The sequence below is a fragment of the Schistocerca americana genome, chromosome 3 (assembly GCF_021461395.2).
Source record: "Schistocerca americana isolate TAMUIC-IGC-003095 chromosome 3, iqSchAmer2.1, whole genome shotgun sequence".
NCBI classification, from domain to species: Eukaryota; Metazoa; Arthropoda; class Insecta; order Orthoptera; family Acrididae; genus Schistocerca; species Schistocerca americana.
The window spans coordinates 516417288-516439911 of NC_060121.1; the positions used below are offsets into that span (position 1 = coordinate 516417288).

Sequence of the window (22624 nt, forward strand, 5' to 3'; positions counted from 1 at the left end):
AAGGAGGAGGAGTTCATGTCCTCGCATGGTGGTAGCCCCTGACCATGCAGCAACTGCACAGTTTGTTTATCGCAAGCAGTGTCTCTGTCACATTTGGGCCACTGTAGTATGGAACTGGCTACCATGTCAAGCCAAGGTAGCAGTTGTAGTGTGGTAATGCCCATAAAGAGATCCCCCAGTTGGAGTGTGTGACACCATGGCTGATGATTCACCATGAAACATATCGTGCAGGACGCTGGGAGATGCCAGGAATCTCACCCAAAAGCCAGGACAATTGCAGCGTGGAAAAATAAATCCTAATGCAAGCAAGAAAGCTAATTAAAAGACTTACAGAGGAAGTATTTGTATTTGGTTTGTATTAGGGCTAAGAAAGATACTTTTATTACTCTGAAACTGCTATTTTGTGCAGAACAGATTAAAGATGCATTTGGGGAAGTGGAAGCAATTGTTGAACATGCACAAGTAATGCGAGTTTACTGTTTTGAATTGTCCATATTTTAATTCATATTTGCCGTTCTCATCGTTTACAAAAGAAGGGCACAATTTCAAAGCCCTTTATTGCCACCGAAATGTTTCGCCTTTACTGAAAAATTTATGTAACTTAATGTGACAGAGTGGATCCTGGTGGCTCATTGGTATAAAGATCCAATGGTCATGGTTTGATCCCTGGCCAGTCCTTTGATTTTTATCTGTTACTTGTCACTTATTTTGCAATGTTTGTTAATGTGAAAAATGCTGAGTTGCACCATGGCCCAGAGCCCACGTTAAGCTGTATGTCCACCTATCAATTGGTGGGCAAGTCCGTTCAGAGATCAGAAGAAGGGCAACAGCATACCACATCCGCAGGACCACACCTGACAAAGTATTGAGATGTTTAATCCATCCTTCGTCTAAGACTGCATCTCCTTAATTGAAGACTTTTCTCTGTGTTACACAACTATGGACAATATTTTGGTTGACCTTTTGCACTATACCCAGTGGGAATATATGAAGTTTCATAATATTTTTAACACGTTGTGGTCTCCAATGGCTTTCACTGAACTACTCATTCCATCCATATCTCCTCAGGAAATTGGAATAATTTGCGGCCCATATTTCTCCTTCTCGATGTATTTTAGGTGACAAAACAACTTGAACTGTAGTTTTATTACATGTATTCCGAACCTGTAGTAAGTGCACTCTTGATACTTACTGATGTACAGCTTATTTTTATGTATTTACTGTTACAATTGTCAATGATATCTTTTCCTCTGTTTCTGCGTCACCTTTTTAAGCTACTCTCTTAAACTTATGTGTTGTATTTATTTTACTGAGATTGTTAATTTAATATAAATTGTTATATAATTATTAGGTTGATTACCACATGAACATCATCTCTTCAGTTGAATGTAGTCCTCCTCCTCCTCCTCTTCCTCATGATAGTGCACACCCATATGCTCTTTTTTATGTTTAGTTCTAATGTTGTTTTGGTTTGTTCTCTTTACATTTACTTTTAAGTTACTTTTTTGCACCTCTCTGCGCATACACACTGGACTCGCATTCGGGAGGACGACGGTTCAATCCCGTCTCCGGCCATCCTGATTTAGGTTTTCCGTGATTTCCCTAAATCGTTTCAGGCGAATGCCGAGATGGTTCCTTTGAAAGGGCACGGCCGATTTCCTTCCCAATCCTTCCCTAACCCGAGCTTGCGCTCTGTCTCTAATGACCTCGTTGTCGACGGGACGTTAAACACTAACCACCACCATCTCTGCGCATAATATCTTTCTCAATGTTGCTTGCCAGTATTGTAGCTTTAATCACAATGGTGATTGTCTTTTAAGCCAAAAATCGGTTAACTAAATGAAATATTACTGTAAGGTGTTCAGTTTTATGTTTTAAATGCTGTGAAGGTTCTACACCAGTGAACGATAGTCAAATGAGTATTTTATTAGCCAATTCTTTTGTAGATAAATTACATTCTTCCAATGAATCTCATCCTGGCATCTGCTTTTTCTACATCTTTTTAATGTTGTCATTTCAGTCAAGTTAAGTCTGAACGATTACTGCAAATTTACAGTTGTTACTGTTTCCATTATTTCGTCACAAAAAGCACAATTAAACAGTTACAGATCTTGTAGAAATGGTTCACAGATACGATGTTGGATGTTGTGAAATACCCACAATATTTCATCGGCGCAGTTGATGGACATCTTCAGGTGTGATGAGCGCACTGCTGAACAATGAATGAAGCCTAGTATTTATGTCAGTTGAAGTAGAAAACATGCAGGTATGAAGGCACAATATTTGGTGGCTTATAATGAAGATTTCTTGATCGGTAGTGGGAAGGACAGCTATGCCACCTGTTGGACAATGAACAAAGAGCTTCAGTGCAATTGCTATCGTTCATACTGTGCACTACTGTTGGCCATTCCAGCACCCTTTGTCATGAGCCACATGCTGACATGCACATCTAAGCTGGTATGTGATCATCCTTGCCATTGTCACAAATAACTATGTCCTCAACTAAGCTTCATCCCTTGTATTACCAATCATTCCCTGTGACTTTTAATAACATTGCTAGCATTGGATTCCATGCTGTGCTAAGTTGGGATCCTGTGTCTGTTCAGGAGATCTGTTGAGCAGCGCATTCCACCACTTGTCTAAATATGTTGTCCTACTAAAAAGACATCACCGAGAGAGTTATGGTATTTCTGTAGTCCATATTGTGCCCCATATTGAGATAATGTGCAGTCTCTGCAGAGTTCTCTGGCTGGTCCAGATGAGATTGTTGTTGATGTTCAATACACCTGTCTTCTATGGTGTGAAACATTTGTCCACTGTATGATTTCCTGCAGCTACGAGGAATCTTAAAGAGAGCAGGCCTCCTTAAACCAAGATTTTTTCATTGAGCCTAGAAGAACGGAATGGCGGACAGATGGTGCATTTAACTTAATATTTCTTCAGTAATCTTCCTATTTCAAAGATACACCACTGAGCCGGCCAGAGTGGCCGAGCAGTTCTAGGCGCTTCAGTCTGGAACCGAGTGACAGCTACGGTCGCAGGTGCGAATCCTGCCTAGGGCATGGATGTGTGTGTCTTCCTTAGGTTAGTTAGGTTTAAGTAGTTCTAAGTTCTAGGGGACTGATGACCTCAGATGTTAAGTCCCATAGTGCTCAGAGCCATTTTTTTTTACTCCACTGACATATCACAAGACGACAATTCATCTTTGTTCTTCACTTTCCTCCAATTCTTCACATTATTTAGCATGTGTCAGTGTGTAAGGTGTAGTGAAACTCCCAGTAGGAATACTCTTTAAGTTGTCTGTATCCAATATGCCTCTTGCTGTGTGGACCAACATTCTAAGCATGTCACTTCATGGTGAAGGATGATGATAGGTGGAGGCCTGTAAGTATGTCTGTGTGTGTAGGTTTATGGAAAACCGTGTGGCATGTGGTGACATCATACTTTCTCCGACCAACGTGTCCAGGAACAGTAGTTCATGATTTTTCTCTATCTCCATTGTAAACTTGATATTAAAATGAAGAGAATTTAGTTGTTGTAGAAATATCGAACAATGCAGTGCCATGGAGTCTGACTGAATATATGTTACCCATATATCACCAAAAGCACCCACATTTTAACACTGGAGTACTCTCTCCTTGAAATATTCCATAAAAATGGATGACAAGGGAGTAACCATTGCAACAACAGTCTGTTCAAAGTATTAGTCACTGAATAAATAATAGGTTGAGGTAAGCATGCACTTGTAACAAATCAACAAGTTTCCTTTCCAGTGGCAGTGGCACAAAAATGAAAAATTAGACCGTGTTGAAACTCTCAAGTACGACGGTTGACTGAAAAGTAATGCCTCCACCTTCGTAACTTTGCAACAATTGGCAGCATTGGTATGCGGCAACTACTGGCTTGTTCCGTAGCCTCTTCTCTACAGCTCCAGTTGGTGGGAAGCCTTAGCATTGGACAGTTGTGCTGTTACAGTGTAAAGTATGGAACCCTGCGCAGATGGTTGGTCAAGGTGATTAAAGCAATGTGCAGTCACTGAATTCTTGACAGCAGAAGGTGTCACCCCAAAGGAGATTCTGTATCCAATTGGCTGGTGATTATGTGGAAAAGTGAATATTGGTAACTAAAGATCACATTCTAAGGATTATTTATGCGTTTATTACAATATTCCCATCCAAACCCAATTAATGAAGGTGGAGGCATTACTTTTCATTCAACCCTCGTATATCTGATGGTCCAAGTATAAGTTCTCAGCTGACATTGTGGGCCTATTGGTGGATAAAGGTAACACAACTGTCATTCTCTACTTATGCTAGATGAGCCAGCTTCTGGACCACTCTGCATTATCACACACTAAGTAAGGAGCCTACAGGCCATATATGGTGAAGAACTTTAGAGCTCCACAGAAACAGCACAATCTCTGATGTTGGCACCAAGAGACTTCATAAACAGGCACCCATTTCTCCCAGACTGTACAAATTGCCTAAGATTAATAAGGATAGTATGCCACTTCAACTAATTACTAGTGATTTTGGGACACCAACACACAACTTGAGAAAACGTCTGGCAGCGCATCTGAGCCCTTTGGCAGAGAAATGTGAGCACCACTTGCCCAACTCAACTCGAACCCCTTCTTTTGATGGCACAATTACTTATATCCTGTGCCATCAGATATACTCACAAGTTTTAATGTGGTCTCACTTTTCTCTCAGGCACCAATGTAGGAGTAGCTGTAGCTCATTGGCGAGAGGCTGGATGGGGAACTTGGTGATGTATTCAAGCTTGTGCTCATCTCAACCTGTTTTTATTCAATGATCAATACTTTTAATGGACTGATGGCCTTCGCAGTGCATAGTCCCTTGTCACCTGCTGTGACTATCGTTTCATGGGAGATTTCGAGGAAAAAATTCTCTCCATTCGGCAGATTTAAAACATACATTTATTTGGTGATATGTGGTTGACACCTTTGTAATCTGGCCCCACAGCATTTCATTGCTGGATGCATCCCTACATCATCTAAAGCCTCTCATTTACAGTGGAGATGGAGAAAAAATGGCAAACTACAGTTCAAGGACATGTTGGTGTGAAGAAAAGATTATGGCATCTTGGGTCACACTGTGTTCCATAAACCTACACTCACAGACTTACAATTACAGGCCAAAAGCTGTCACCATCCTTTGCAATGAAGTGTCACGCTTAGTATGTTGGTTAACAGAGCATGAGGAATGTCAGATTCAGACAGCTTTTCTGATAAACTATGACTACAAAATTACCAAAACTCTCTCACTGAAGTTTTCATACCAAGACATAATAATTGAGGAAGTTGTGGAAATACGCAGCTTGGCAAATCTGGTGAACACACACAGGATTTCCAACTTCGCATAGTACAGGATCCCAGTGCTGGCAACATTAAAGACAGTGAGCACAGAGGGGGAACTATTGGTCATATGAGGGATGAAACCTTGGTGGCAACATAGCTATACGGACAGCAGTGAAGATGGTCACTCGCCAGTACAGACGCATATATCAGCATACGGCTCCCGACAGAGGGTGCTGGAGTGGTAACAGCAGTGCACAGTATGAATGTGAACTAAAGCTTCTGGTTAATTGTCAGACAGGTAGCGGAGCTGCCCTCTTCACTACCAGGCAGGAAATCTTCACTATTTGGCCGCTGTATTTAGTGCCTTTATGCCTACGTATTTCCTACTCAGACTGTCATAAACAGGTGGTTTCAGCATGGTGTTCATCACAACAGATGTTGGTCAATTAAAAATAACTCCGCCTGAACAGGTCATGAAGTCCCAACAGTACCGACAGGCCACCATGTCATCCTCAGTACACAGGCATACTGGATGCGGATATGGAGGGGCATGTGGTCTGCGCACCGCTCTCCTAGACGTTTTGTTAGTTTACGAGACCAGAGTCGCTACTTCTCAAGATGTTGGTCAGTTATTCTGATGAAATATTGTGGGAACTTCGTGACGACTTCCAACAAGTATTTCTACAACTAGTCCATCAGGAAAACCTCAAGCAACACAGTAATGTATCTCTTCGACTACTTACATGCAGCATGTTAATGGGCATGATGTCAAAGCCTGATGTTGACAGTTTTTTGATAATACCTCTGTGGGCACGTTTAAGTGTGTGTTACTAAAGTCTTACACAAACAACCATATTTATGTTCCCTTCAGCCAGCAGATCTTAAGTTCTAGATGTTTAGTTGGAATATTTGTGAACGTTTGTCTTTCAGGTCTCTGGTTGATGTTTTTGACTTCTTTTTATTTCTGTCTATTCTAGAATTTTGTTCTCTTCGTGTGTCTGCGGATTTAACACATTTAACTTTTGCTGAGAAAATAACAAGTCATCATGTTTGCAAAGGGAAAAAAATCTCTATTTGTCCTAAATCAGGTTTAGTTAATGGTGTATAAATAATTTAAGAAGAAAACATAACAGCTCGATTAACAGTTAAGGTGCTGAGTTGTTGATGGGCACATAAACAAGACTCAAATTGTTGCTAATTTTTGGAGGAATCTTTGTTCATGCTTCTACATTGTTTCAGCACTGGATCTCAACCAGAGTGGGAGGTAATGTTGGGTGGAGTGGGAGAGGCAAGAGAGCATTCTGGAAATAGGAGGGCTGGTTAGGGGAAAGGTGAGCGACAGATAGGAGGGACAGGCAACAGGCACATGGGATAGGAATGTGATACAGGTGAGATTGTCCTGGCTCTAAGCAGGACAAATTGTGCGGAGCACGCTTCATGAAGGAATGGATTGGGAGGGGGAGATGGAACAGAGGAAGAGCAATATTGCGGGAAGGAGGGTGTGAATGCAGGATGAGTGAAATTATGGTTATGGGGCAACGGTAGAGGTGAGTGTGGAGCAGTGCTAGTGGAGATTGAGGGCAGGAGAATTATGAGATAGAAGGATGTATTGCTAGTACATTTCCCATCCGATTCAGAAACGCTGATGTTGGGAGAAACCTGATGGCACAATTTGTGAAGCGGCATTGAAACTGAGCATGTTGTGCTCAGCAGTGTGCCCTGCTGGTGTGGTCAACTTCGCTCTTGCCCACAGTTTAGCAGTGGCCATTCATATGGGTGGCCAGCTCTTTGAAGGTCATGCCAATGTAAAATGGTGTGTGGAAATTCCTCTGTTCTCTCTCCCCCTCTCAACTGACTAATCCGTAAAAATATGTATGGCACACAACTCCACTCTTACAGCAGACAGAATGAGCTCACCACAACATTCCTATCTTGTGCCCCTGCTGCCTAACCCTCCCTCCTGCTCTCTGCCACATCCCCCACCCACACAACCCCGTTGCTTGTCTCAGCTGACACAGCCTATCTCCCCAGTCAAATTGCAGTGCCACCACAACGTGTGCGTGTGTGAAGACAAATTGAAAAGTGTCACTTCTTGATCATGAAATGGCTATACTTAGGATTCGACCAACTTGATTGCATCATTGGCATTTGTCTTCCTGCAGTTCAAGCAGAAAGTTAGAAATAATTGGTTTTGAGTTGTATTTTTGAACATTCCAGTTTTCTACGAAAATACCTATGCAGTTACTCCGCAAGCCACCGTAAGGTGTGTGGGGAGGGTACCCTGTAACACTAATCGTCATTTCCTTTCCTGTTATACTCACAGTGAGGCAAAAAACAGCTGTCCACATGCCTCCACGTGATCCCTAATTTCTTGTATTCTCATTGTCCTTATGCACAGTTTGTGTTGGCAGAAGTAGCAATGTTCGTCAGTCAGCTTCAAATGCTGCTTCCCTAAATTTTCTCAATAGTGTTTCTCAAAAAGAATCTCACCTTCCCTACAGAGATTCTCAAAGCATCTCCATTAACACTTATGTGTTGTTCGAACCTGCCCGTAGCAAAACTAGCAGCCCACCTTTGAATTGCTTTGATGTCTTCTTTCAATCCAACCTGGTAGGGATCCCAAACACTTGAGCAGTACTCTAGGTCACACCAGCATCCTATATGTGGTCTCCTTTACAGATGAACCACTGTTTCGTAAAATTCTCCCAATAAACCGAAGCTGACCATTCGTCTTCCCTAACACAGGTCTCACATGCTCATTCCATCTCGTATTGCTTTGCAACGTTATGCCCAGATATTTACATGACTTGACTGTGTCAAGCAGGACACTAGTAATGCTGTATTCGAACAGTACTCGTTTGATCTTCCTGCTTATTCTGAACTTTCATTTTTCCAAATTTAGGGCTAGCTGTCATTCATCACACCAACTGGAAATTTTTTCCAAGTCGTCTTGTATCTTCCTACTGTCACTCAACTTCGACAGCTTACTGTACACCACAGCATCATCAGCAAACAACTGCATATTGCTGCCCACCATGTCTGCCAAATCATTTATGTATACAGAGAACAACAGCGGTCCCGTCATTCTTCCTGGGGCACTCCTGATGATATCCTTGTCTCTGATGAACACTGGCTATCGAGGACAACATAGTGGGTTCTATTATTTGAGAACACATTGAGCCACTCACATATCTGTGAACTTATTCCATATGATCGTACCTCTGTTAACAGCCAGCAATGGGGCACCATGTCAAATGCTGTCTGGAAATCTAGAAATATGGAATTTGCCTGTTGCCCTTCATCCACAGTTCTCAATATATCATGTGAGAAAAGGGCAAACTGAGTTTCGCCTGAGCGATGCTTTCTGAAACTGTGCTGATATATGGATATAAGCATCTCAGTCTCAAGAAAGTTTATGTAATTCAAACTGGGAATATGTTCAAGGATTCTGCCAGCAAACAGAAGTTAGGGATATTTTCTGTACTGGAGTTAACTGCGCTTTTTTCCAGTTGCTTGGGACTTTGTCCTGGGCAAGAGATTCACGTTAAATGCAAGCAAGCTTTGCTTTTAAATCTTTCTCTTGTTTCTCTATGCCAGGTATGCTTATTACTATGTCGTCCATAAGGGAGTCTGTCCGATGGCAGTATGTTTGTAAGATTCTCCTGTGTGAGCGATTTCTTGAACACGAAATTTAAAACTTCAGCTTTAGTTTTTCTATCTTCAACTGCCACACCAGACTGGTCAATAAGGGAATAAATGGAAGCCTTAGACCTGCTTAGCGATTTTACTTAAGACCAGAATTTTTGTGGGTTTCCTCTGCCAGATCTTTTGCTATGGAGTGACGGTGGTTGTCGTCGTATGTTTCACGCACTGATCTTTTCACAGACAAACAAATCTCTACTAACCTTTGCTTGTTATCATTTCTCTAGTAACCTTCGCTTGTCGTCGTTTGTGATTCTCTTTTGAACTGAGATTGAAACAGCATCTGCCTCCTCAGCATCTGCCAGATATCGTTATTAAACCATGGTGGGTCTTTTCCATCCTTTATCCACTTACTAGCACATAGCTCTCCAGACCACGATTTACAATCTGCTTAAACTTTGCCTATAATTCCTATACATCCATCTTACTGGAACTAAGTGATGCGAGTACCCTAAGTGAGACGCTAATAACTGCTCCTCTCCTAGCCTTCTTGACTGACTTATTAACTTTTTTAATCATAGTTGCTATGGCATCATGATCGTTAATCTCCATTTCTATACTGACACTGACAATAAGGTCTGACCTGTTTGTAACAACAAAGTCAAAGATATTTTCATTGCATATGGGCTGCTGAGCCAGCTGCTCAAGACAATTTTCATAACGTGTCCAAAAGTATTTCGCCTGTCTGTCTGAATGCCCCTGTAGTGAATCCATATACGCGCTGTTGACCGTAGACTTTCTTTGAATGACTCTACAACTGTCACAGCATACAAGAATTAGCTTGATTTCACCTTCCCCTGTTATATGCAACCAGATGACTTCACTGTCACACTCAATTTTGGCCTTAATAGAGACAATATTTCTGTCAACTGCTATGAACATTCCTTCTTCTATGGCCTATAATCTGTCTTTCCGATATACGTTCCATGACTTGCTAAATACCTTAGAGCTTTTCACTTCGGGTTTTAGCCAGCTCTCTGTCCCAAGAATAATTTGAGACCAAGAACTTTCCTGGAACTTTATTATGAATATTTCGACAGTTCACTGATAAAATTGTGACAGTCGAAGTGCCTTTCTTCTGAATGCAGTTTGACTTCCCTTGCTGCATATCAATTGATGAGTGTTCATCAGAGCACTTCAAACTAGTGCCTAGTCTAAAAAAAAAAAGTCATGTTCACTCCACAAGTACTCTGCTACCTGGGTAGCTGCTTCCTTTGTGCAGTGCACCCCTGACCTATCAAGAGGAGTCCTACAAATCCCATACAATAGTGCAGGTCTAGAAATCTGCAACCAAGACCATCACAAAGTTGACAAAGGCTTTGGCTGAGACCCTCCACTCAGCTTCTAACCAAAGGACCCCGATCAACCCTGGGAACAACGCTGCAAATTGCGAGGTCTGCTTGCACCCTGCGCATGAGGCTAGGTCTTCCCCAGCTCCGCCAGCCACCTGTACAAACGGAGGATCGCCAGAGAACCCATGCGACAGGCATCGTTGGTGCCAACAGGAGCCACAACATGCAGGCGACTGCACCCTGCACACTTGATAGCCACAGGCAAGGCCCCCCGGGAGTGCACATTGGCTTTATTCCCAGCCCTCTACGCTATATGCATAAAGGGCTCCATAATGAGCATAACATTTTCCACCCACCATTCACCCTGCTGTGAGGTGGATCCATTGCATCGGGTGCATTAGGAGGTGCCTTGGAAGCAGAGCCTGTGGGCAAAACACGTGACAACTGAGGTGTCACATGCGATGTCTCTCATTCTCTGCTACTGCTGCACCCAAAGGCAGCAACCTGGAGGTGACCGACCACAGCCAAAAGGACATTCAGCTGTTCGTGAACTGCAGCCAGCTTCTCTTGCATCCACACTCATCCTAGCAAGACTAACTGAAGAAGTGAACTACAGAAGCAGAAAGTTCTAGATATACAACTAGCTACCCTCCTGATTGGTCACCCATGGATGCTGATGTGTTAATGAGCTATGTAGATGGATGTTCAGTGAGCAACTATTGCCCTACACACTGAATGAATTTACACTTACAAAAACGCAATTTCCCTGGCTTCAAAACTGTGGAACCATTGCATGCAGTACTATCTGTTGTAACGGGTGAAATAAACTGATGTGCTTTCGACAGCAAAGCCATGGGACATGAGAAGTGTGGGTGATGCCAGCCTGCAGCTCCTGAGATAAGCTTGAGATAGAAGGAACTGGCAGAAAGACCGTTTAAAGAAAATTAATGACATACAGCTGAGCTGTATCAGATCTGTGTGTAGGATTTTAGGATGATACAGAAAATTTTCTTTTCACATTCTGAACCTGTGCATTTTAATTTCTCATACTCATCACCGAGCATAACAAAGTGAAATAGTTGAGTTCCATTTAACTATGGTAACAGAACTTGTTGGAACTTACGTGAAAAAAAGCAGCTTATAAAGAAGCTAAAGTTATGAGACTCTTGTACTATTTATTGGGAACCATACATCAGATGTTTTTGTAAGAAACATGTGCTAATGCATAGGTGCACAATTAGTTTGATACAAAGTGTAATAAGAAGCAAGTTACGAATGCAAAACATGTAACCTGCCATAACCTGTTTCATAACTTGCCACACAAGAAAGTTACTAACCATTATTAACTGTACAGGAAAGAGGACAAAAAATTATTTAAAACACAATACTGTACATGAAAAAAGCCAAATATAAATATGCTTCTAATTCTGCAACTGTGTCTGAAAGACCTAACAAAAAGAGAGATGGAAAATGCTTATTAGCGAGTGAACAGTATTCAAGCATTTAGTTTTTCTTTTGTATTTGATTTGGTCTGAGGCTTGCTTGATTATTGAAAGCAAAGAGATTATCCACTGCTGGCTTGCTGGGCCTATTGTAACTTTACCAGCTGACAGTCACTTTTCAGAGTTTTTATAGGACTTCACAACTATTGTAGCAGTCGTGGGGTACACATAATCCAACTCCCAGCTGTACTCCACCCTTACAAAAAGTGAAGGATGTAAGTTGTAATGGGAAAATTGTAGACCAGCCTGCTGGTTTGGTTTGCTGCAAAATTCATGAGCATATTCTCAGTTCCAATATAATAAAATTCCTTGAGACAGAAGAGGTTTTGTCCGTAAATCACCATGGATTTAAAAAGCACTGCGTGCGACTCAGCTTCACTTTTCCTCACATGATATTCTGCATCAAAGCCCTTCTGGACACTTATGCTTGACAGACAATGGAATCTATGGGGTTGATTATGATTTCTCCAATCTAGGCTTTTGTTACAGTTGACATGGTGCTCCTCTCAACACAAACTAATGGTGGTAGTTTTCATTAAGGTGGTTCCCAACAACCCTGCCTCCCATAGAATCCAAAAGCTCAGTCGTAATAAAGTTTTATCAGTGTTAGTTACGGACTGATGTAGGTACATTCTTCACCACTGCTTGACCTGCTTAAACACCATAAGGTAGAAAGGGGTATGACAGGTGTTTATTTTATTTTGTCCTAAGCCTTTACTTCTATTGGTAATTTATGCTTCCATGATAGAATCTATGGGGTTGATCATTTTTAAGTACAATATTTTGACATAACCATCTTAATGAGATGCAGAACTTCACTGTACATGATGAAGATGACCTACTCAAAAATATGTGCACTAGGAATTTTTGTGGTTGCTATGTAATACAAATGATTATCCAAGAGGTTACATATACAGGGATGGAGAAAACAAAAATAACTGACACTGTTGAAAAAATGTTTGATGTGTATGAAAAATCTTTTGCATCCAAATTTGTAGAAGCATATCACCGATAAAAATACTACATTTTAAGGTGGCAGTACACACACACAAATGCTGTAACTTACCAAACGAAAGCGTTGGTATGTTGATAGAGACAATAAACAAAACACACACACAAATTTCAAGCTTCCGCAACCCAAGGTTGCTTCATCAGGAAAGAGGGGAGAGGGAAAGACGAAAGGATGTGGGTTTTAAGGGAGAGGGTAAGGAGTCATTCCAATACCGGGAGCAGAAAGACTTACCTTAGGTGGGAAAAAAGGACAGGTATACACTCGAGGTACGAGGGGCGGCAACTTGAAATTAGCGCTAATTTCAAGTTGCCGCCCCTCGTATCTCACCTGTCATTCAACAACATCTTTGCCTCTGTACTTCCACCTCGACTGACATCTCTGCCCAACCTCTTTGTATTTACATATGTCTGCCCGTGTGTGTGTGTGTGTGTGTGTGTGTGTGTGTGTGTGTGTGTGTGTGTGTGTATACACCTGTCCCTTTCTTCCCCCTAAGGTAAGTCTTTCCGCTCCCGAGATTGGAATGTCTCCTTACCCTCTCCCTTAAAACCCACATCCTTTCGTCTTTCCCTCTCCTTCCCTCTTTCCTGATGAAGCAACCTTGGGTTGTGAAAGCTTGAAATTTGTGTGTGTGTCAACCATCTCTGCACAGGGAAGTGTAAAATGCTATGTTGTTGTTCATTGGGTGATGTCTTTTTGCTATGTGGAATTTTATTTTATACAAGTTTATGTGCTTATTTTTGCAAAACATCAAAAGTAATACAAATTACAAATGAGTGCTGTCAAGGAAAGGCAGTACTTTGTGCTTGTGGAAACACATTACAAGTATAGTCTTTGATGCACAATCTTGTCATGACTGTTAGTGGAATTGAAAAGTTTGTGGCAACCAGTCTAGTGCTGGACACAAATAAACTGCCAAACTCTATAACAGTGGAACATAATAGAACTTTCATGGTAGTTTACCATTTAGAAACTAATTTTTTCTTTCTTAATTTCTAGATGACAAATGTAATTTTCTTTTAATTTTATTTGCAGGAAGCAACTATTTGTGATGTAGGTGATACAGTTTACCAGCATGGTAAAGTGATGATATTTTGAAGACTGATTTATTGTACAAAGGTGACAGTGTACTGTAAGATAAGTATAGCTTCATAAGATACCAGAGCCTGAAAATGTATTGACATTCGACAATGTATTACGCAAATTTTCCGCAAGAGTTGTTGTTAACATCTTTGGTTTACACTTCAGTAATTGGAAAGAATAAAGGAACTCCTTGGAAGGAAAATTAAAAAAATAACCAATAATCTGGTTCTTATTGTTAACAAATTTATTGGAGCCTAGATGATAGCTCGACATGCTGGCTACTTAGAGTGAGAGATTTCCTCAAATATTACATACTAGCTTGGCGCTCGCTGCTTCGCTTGCATAGAATGTACTGTGTGTACAGATTTCTCTTGTTTCTCCTTAATGGAAATTTTATGTTGTTCATAAATTGCAGTATCTAAACTTTTCACACTAAGGCCAAATTAGGGTGGTATTTTCCGAAAGTACTTCTGACCAAAAAGTGGTTCTGGTAGCAGGAGTCCAAGGTTTTTGTTAACCATGCCTTGAGTTCTTACGGCGACAGAAATTTTCATCCCCTAACATACAAATCTTTATATCTACCTGAGAAATGAAATACCAATTTTCATAGATTTAGCTTAATATTTTTTAAGTATAACAAAATATTTTACTAAAATTTTCATACCCTTAGGGATAGAATTTCCAAAAATAGTGAAACAAATATTTTTTTTAATTCCTAACAGATAAGGCATAAACAAATTTTCATAGATTTAGCTTTGAAAATGCTTCCATAATAATTTCATAAACCTTCTCATCCCCCCATTTCACTTCCATAGTGTGCTGAATTTCCAAAAACATTGAAACACTTCTTTTTTTTTATTTCTAACAGAAATAAATAACAATTTTCATAGATGTACACTATGTGATCAAAAGTATCCAGACATCCCCAAAACATGTTTTTCGTATTAGGCGCATTGTGCTGCCACCTACTGCCAAGTACTCCATATCAGCAACCTCAGTAGTCATTAGACATCTTGAGAGAGCAAAATGGGGCACCCCAGGAACTCACAGACTTCGAACATGATCAGGTGATAGGGTGTCACTTGTGTCATACATCTGTACGCAAGACTTCCACACTCCAAAACATCCCTAGGTCCACTGTTTCTGATGTGATAGCGGAGTGGAAAGGTGAAAGGACACGTACGGCACAAAAGCGTACAGGCTGTCCTCATCTGTTGACTGACAGAGACCACCGACAGTTGAAGAGGGTCGTAATGTGTAATAGGCAGACATCTACCCAGACCAATACACAGGAATTCCAAAGTGCAATCAGGATCCACTGCAAGTTTTGACAGTTAGGCGGGAGGTGAGGGAACTTGGATTTCATGGTCAAGCGGCTGCTCATAAGCAACACATCATGTCGGTAAATGCCAAACGACACCTCGCGTGGTGTAAGGAGCATAAACATTGGATGATTGAACAGTGGAAAAATGTTGTGTGGAGTGATGAATCGTGGTACAAAATGTGACAATCCAATGGCAGGTTGTGGGTATGGTGAAAATGCCCTGTGAACAACATCTGCCAGCGTGTGTTGTGCCAACAGTAAAATTTGGAGGCAGTGGTGTGGTTGTGTTTTTCATGGAGGGGGCTTGCACCCCTTGTTTTGCATGGCATTATCACAGCAGAGGCCTGCATTGATGTTTTAAGTGCCTTCTGGTTTCCCACTGTTGAAGAGGAATTCAGGGATGGCAACTGCATCTTACAACATGATCGAGCACCTGTTCATAATGCACGGCCTGTGGTGGAGTGGTTACGTGTCAACATCCCTGTAATGGAGTGGCCTGCACAGTCCTGACCTGAATCCTATAGAACACCTTTGGGATGTTTTGGAATGCCGACTTGGTGCCAGGCCTCACTGAGCGACATCGATACCTCTCCTCAGCATAGCACTCCGTGAAGAATGGGCTGCCATTCCCCAAGAAACCTTCCAACACCTGACTGAATGTATGCCTGCGAGAGTGGAAGCTGTCATCGGTATATTGAATTCCAGTATTACCAATGGAGGGCGCCTTGAACTTGTAGTCATTTTCAGCCACATGTCTGGATACTTTTGATCAAATAGTGTACCTCTAACAATGCTTTAGTTGTTCTTCAGTGAAGATTTATTAAAAAACAAACGTTCAGCCATTATTTTACCCCCTTAGTGATTGAATTTCCAAAAATGTTGAAATGCATGTTTTTTTAATTGCAGACTGAGAAGGCAAATACCAGTCTTTGTAGTTTTAGCTTCAAAACAATCTTAATAGTGACATATTTTCAAGAAACCTATCATCCCCTATTTCACCCCTCTTAAAAGTGGAATTCTGAACACTCCCTTCTTAAACATTCTTCAGTGTAAGATCAACCACCTCTCCAAATCTTAAATTTTTATCCTTAGCGGTTTGGGCTGGACGACCATGAGTCAGGACTTTGAGAGAGATATTAGTTGTGGAAACATACCATGTTAAGATGGAAGGAATTAAGAGCAGAGCCTTACATTTTTAAATGTTTCTTTAGAGATACCTAAGGCCAACATTGTCAACCTGTGGGAATCCTATCACTTGATCACTCATATTGCAGAGGTAATTGGCATCTCAGAGGCAACTTTAGTCTTAGTATTTCCCCCAAACAGTAAGGTGTAAAGCAACTGCTAGGGACCAAGATGGAGCCTTTTAAGATGTCAGCATTGAGAATCCGTCCATGACAGGTATAGTAGTTTATTGATCCAGTCTGCACAGTGAAGCATTTGGTTCCTGGAAAACCATTCCAATGACCAGCCACTTTTTAAGAACTATTTATTGTTAAAACCATTGTTAGGTTAATATCCTCATCTGCAGGTGGTACTAAAAATTTAAAACAATGTTCTATTATTACAACTATGCCTTCATAAAAAAAAAAGGTTCTATGCTAGCTTTTAGCTTCTAAGTTAATGCGGGTTGGGTCTACAGCCTTCATGCAGTCATTAAACATGGTTGTTTCCACTTATGGATGTCAAATAACACGACAGTCATAAGTGGAAAACATCATGTTTTATACTTTTAACTTTAAAGGCCAGTTTCTGATAAAAGTCTATGAGTACAAAAGATTACCCAATCCGATTGTTAGTAGAATTTCAGATTGATCACGTAGCGACCACCAGCCTGAAGGAAATAATGAATGTCAAAGTGCGGAAAGAATTTTGATTCCGACCATTATCTGACAAGGGTCAAAGTGAAACCAATACCTGGCAATCAGAGAAGGAAAACCCTCAGAATACAGAATTGAAGAACTGAAAACCAGTGAAAAAATAGTTATGAGGTATCAGCATGAACTTGCCACGTTAAACTCAGAGTGGGACAAAATGGCTCAAAAGATTCAGGAAGCAGCGAAACAAACAATTTTCCTTGCTAAGAAAAAGAAACATCCATGGAGGGATGATGAATGTGAAGATGCCTAATGGAAACGTTCTGAAGCTTGGAACAAGTGGAATTCTATCTCACAGAACTTCAAAGAATTTAAAACCCAAAGTAGGACGACAGCAAAAATATTTAGGAACACCAAACAAAGGTTTGAAAGAGATCAATTAAAGGAGCTAGAAGAGAATTTCCAGAAGAACACCACCAGAAGCTTCTATCTGGCATTTAAATCAAAACTTAGGGGTTACTCACCACCCAACATCTGTTTAAAAAATGATCAGGACAAACTGATTATGAACAACAAACATAATTGTGAACTCTTGGCTAGATACTTCAAAGAGCTGCTCAACTGTGACCCCCGCCAGAAAAATTAACCTTCCAGAAATCACAAAACAAACTTCCTGATTACAACCCACCAGATAAAAAGGAAGTATGAGGGGTCATCAGGGGGCTTGAAAAACAACAAAGTGTCTGGCAAAGATCCAATTGTTGCAGAACTTTTGAAGTACACAGGAGACAATTTCCTGGAATTACTTGAAAGACTTTTTCAAAAAATCTGGCTCATGGGAGAGATCCCAGAAGACTGGAGAAATGCTCTCATCCACCCATTGCACAAGAAAGGAGACAAATCCAATGTCAATAATTACAGAGGAATATCACTTCTACTAGTAGCATACAAGATCCTTGCCATTGCTCTCAAACATAGAATAGAACAACACATAGATCAACAACTATGTGAATATCAAGAGCTGGCTTTAGGACAGGAAGATCATGTATGGAGCAGATCTTTACCATCAAAACCTTAATCAAAACAAAGACACTAGCAGCTGATAAGAAAGTGATCATGACATTTGTGGACTTTAAAAAGACGTACGACTCTGTAGATACACACACGTTAATAGACGTGCTGAAAGAATTTGGAACAGATGCCAAAAAGACGTACGACTCTGTAGATAGACACACGTTAATAGACGTGCTGAAAGAATTTGGAACAGATGATAAGACAACAAGGCTTATTCAGCAAACCACTAACAAATAACCAATCACAAATTACATTTTTAGGAGAACGAGTTAGTTCAACTTTCCAAATGGAATCAGGCTAGGCCGCAAACAGTCTGGGCTTACATTTGAATGCCTCGTACTTGCAGATGATATAGTGCTTTTTGCAAAGAATCTGCAAATTTCAACTAAATAAATTGAAGTCCTCAAGGAAACAGCAGTGAAAGCAGAATTGAAAATATCTTTTGAGAAGACACAATATATGAACATAAATGCCACTGATCCAGTCTGGACGATGAGGACCAAGTATGGCGACATCAAAAGATTTCAGAAGTTCAAGTACCTAGGAGATATTTTGACTCCAAACAACAATGAAAAGGCAGCAATTTAAGAATGGGCAAGAAAAATGGAAATAGCATTCAGACTGAATCAGAACACATACAAATGTAAATCACTCTCATACTAGGCCAAATTCCAACACTACAGCACAGTTGTCAAACACGAATGTTTATATGCATTGGAGACAAAAAGCCAGGAAGGGACTTTCAGACTTGGAAAAGAAAGAAAGGAAAGTCCTTAGAAAGATTCTTGGGCCCAGAAAAATATCTAACGAATTTATGTTCCGCCTAAGATCAAATCAAGAACTTCATCAACGATTTGAAAATATCACCACTAAAATGAAGAAAAGAAGACACATTAAAAGAATGGAATCAGAGAGGCTCACCAACAAGATTCTTCTCTTCCAGGAGAACAGGAAGACACAAGTTCCATGGGTGAAAGTAGTGCAATGGGATCTAGAAAAATGCAGAATCACAGCAGAAGAAATTGTGAACAGGCAGATCTTTAGGAAAAAGGTTGCGCGGAGGTGAAGGATTTCTTCGAGGAGAAAACGAGGAAGAACAGAGTATTCTCGGCAGAAGAATGTGCTAGAATGAGCCATTGGATGAAGGAGTACAGGCGAAACATCCCCCATAGATGGCTGTAATGAAAAATAAATAAAAAAAGGGTATGTTAAATTATAATCATGATTTCTAGACAATATGTGAGAGACCTATTTGGAAAACTAGCAGTCCACATAATTGCAAATTGCGTGTATTATATGTGGGGGCACTTACTGATAAACCATCTTTTGCTCACACTCGGAAATTAGGAATCTTGATCCAGTGCCAAAGTAATAGCCAGCTGTTTAACATGTTTATAGAATTGTGCATTTTGTATTTGTATCTCATGATCAAAGGGCCAACTGCCATTATGTAAGCCAAGTACAGTAAAGCATTTGGCACGTTTCCCACACAGCCATGACGTGCTGTTTGAGCTCGAAGAGGAGAAAAGTGTGAAAGAGCTGCATTAAATGACAATGCAGTCACAGAGCATAAATCTTGATTTCATATTTCTCAACAACAAATACCACAAACAAAACAAATTTTCATTATTTTTTAATTATGTTCGGCGAGTCGAAGACATAATTTTTATCTGGTACAAATTGTTGTCGTACTGACAGAAGCAGACAATTTTCCAAGTTTTCACACTCATTTTCATGTAACCATGACTTATTTTTAGTTTCATAATAAAGAAAAGCTTTTCACATACATGTTAATATTTCAATCATCATTATGGAGATGTGGAAACTATTTCCATTGCAGCTCAATTGATTCCATCTCAACTGAAAAGGCCTTGAAATCAGATGCAAGATTGGCAGTGTCCAAAAAATGTTTAGAAAACTATCCTTGTAATTCTTTCCAGGCCACAATGAATTCTTCAAAGCCAGTGGCCATTGTGGAACTGAAGTGTTTTGTCTGAATTTGCCACTTTGAGTGTCATTTTCTTTTTAAATGAATCCCCCTTAATCAGAAATAAGTTATTTTCCTCACCTTGCAATGTCTTACTGTGTACAGTCAAGCCCACTGAAAACGTGAATTCTGTAATTGATTCCCGAAGTTCCACTTTTCATTCCTGCTCTCCTATTTCCTTCATAAAATCACTATCAGGTTTTAAATCAAAAAATTGTTCCAGTCACGCCTCTTGACTTATCAACATACTTCACAGTAATATATAGTCTCCATACTCTCCATTCAGTTCCATCAAAAACTGTTGCAACTGACAGTGGAATAATGAATGTGACTTCTGAAAACTTGCTATTTGTACCAACAATTTCATCACTAGCTGTATGCCTCAAAATTTAGCACAAAGATCTTCCTTATTACGGAACAATGAATCCTGTCTGTTGATTGTTGTAATCTTTTGCTCTTTCATTGTCAACTACATATTTAAATTTTTTCTGTGCATGGTATTGAAATGTCATTCCATAACAAATTTGTATGTCACATGAGATCTTATCCTTCTTTTCTATCATTTCCATTCATAAAGGTCTGTGATAACAGATCACTAGAGTGCTTCTTTTTGTGCAAACAGCAATTGGAAAACTAGTTTTATACTTAAAAAGAAAGAGGTAAACAACACTGACAGCACGATTCTGCTTAACTGAAACGTACCACAATGCAATGCTAAATGAAGTGTTGCGCTGTACCAAGTACCTCCGAGAAGTACAGAGCAAAACTAAGACAGACAAAGCCTGCTGGTGCTGGTCGGCACATCATGCTGCCCGCATGCAGTTTGGCCCTGATGTGAGCTTTAAGAAAAGGATGCACACGACAATTCACCAAGGCAGACACTGTTATAGCAAGACAAATTGTTGTTCCTCACCATAACAGTGTGGCTGTACACTGAATTTTGTGCCAAAAGCTTTATGTGTGTCCTTTCTCAGCCATAGTACTCCGCAGAACTTGCTCAATGTCTTACTAGGTCCAAAATTAAAAACCAGCACTGAAAAAAAGCTACATTTCAACATGGGCACTGAATGGTAGTCTGAGGGAAGCTCTCATGGTCAGCACAATGAAGAGAAAACAATGTGTGAATAGAGGATGAAGAACTTTGATAAAGTCAGGGACTTAGCATCTGTAACCTGCAACTTCTTTTTTAAAGGCTAATTGTTTTGTGAACAGACTTCAGAGACTTTATAACACTGGTCACTGTAGGGTTCTTTTTCTGAGGATTTCATAAGTTGCACCATATTTTATCCAAAAGAATCTTCCACATTAGTCCCCCCCCCCACTCGCATGCTATACAAAGAAATGCAGGAAGTAGATGTTCCCAGCTTGTGTTGGTGATCTCAGCCATATTTAAAGGTTGTTTATGGTTGCACTACATAGCATGTGTTGTAAAGTTGTAAAGGCTATTTCTGGAGGGGGAGAAATAGTTGCTTATATAGTTGCCTAGTGCTAAATTCTTCTTATAATGCAGCCTGACTGGAGCGAACACTGAAGAAAGAAGTGAGTTGAAACGCTACAGATTAGTGGACTGTAGAAGCTGGTGGTTTTTGTGAGGAACAGCATGCATGCACACAACAACAAAAAAAGTAAATAGTTTCTATAAAAAAATAAATAATAATAATAATATTACAATGATTGTTTCATATAATAGTCAAGTCCTTTGCCTACAACCATGAGTGAGAGCCGTGTGTGAAAACAACTAAGAAGATTAATCAGCGACAAAGACATTATAAATAACAAACCAAAAATGCAGGAGGACGACGGTTCAATCCCGCGTCCGGCCATCCTGATTTAGGTTTTCCGTGATTTCCCTAAATCGCTCCAGGCAAATGCCGGGATAGTTCCTCTGCAAGAGCACGGCCGACTTCCTTCCCTAATCCAACGAGACCGATGACCTCGCTGTTCGGTCTCTTCACCCAAACATCTGGGAGTACATGTGGATGCCTCATATAAGAGCATCTTTTTAATGATTTAGGTGGAAGCACAAGAGTGTTAACTTTTTTATGTAATTTTCAACAATGTGTTTTGGGATTACGTTGTTGCAGTAACAAATCAGTAAGCACAACTAACAATGAAAATAGAAGAAAGAAACTGATGGGACATGGACCCTGTCAGTTGTAATGAACTTAAAATACTTTGCATTATGCATAACAATAGGTAGCACAAACAAAAATTCAAATTTACTGGTCTAAAAGAGGCACCACAGAAATACCGATATTCAGGAAAACTATGCCCTGCAAATCTCTGTGCAATTATTAGATTTTTATATTTTACAAACAACAATATGACTGACATGGTCGAAAAATACATAGTCACATCTGTTATTTAATTGGATAGATAAAGAATCTACTCGCCAAGCGGTGGCAGAACACACTCATAAAAGACTGTTGTGATTGGCAAGCTTTCAGAGCCAGTGGCTCCTCCTTCAGGCAGAAGGGTGAAGGAAAAGGACGGGAGAGGTCTAGGAAAAGGCAT

At 40.3% G+C, this 22624-nt stretch overlaps 1 protein-coding gene across 2 annotated transcripts in view; it reads left to right on the forward strand.

Moving 5' to 3' along the window:
- LOC124606772 (hexosaminidase D-like) overlaps nt 1-14122 on the forward strand; it is a 182279-nt gene extending 168157 nt beyond the window's left edge. For both annotated transcript variants that reach the window (XM_047138827.1, XM_047138828.1), the window contains one exon: nt 13861-14122. In XM_047138827.1, coding sequence (XP_046994783.1) covers nt 13861-13877 — 17 coding nt within the window. In that variant the 3' untranslated portion in view covers nt 13878-14122. The remainder of the gene's footprint in view (nt 1-13860) is intronic.
- The last annotated feature ends 8502 nt before the right edge of the window (nt 14123-22624 follow it).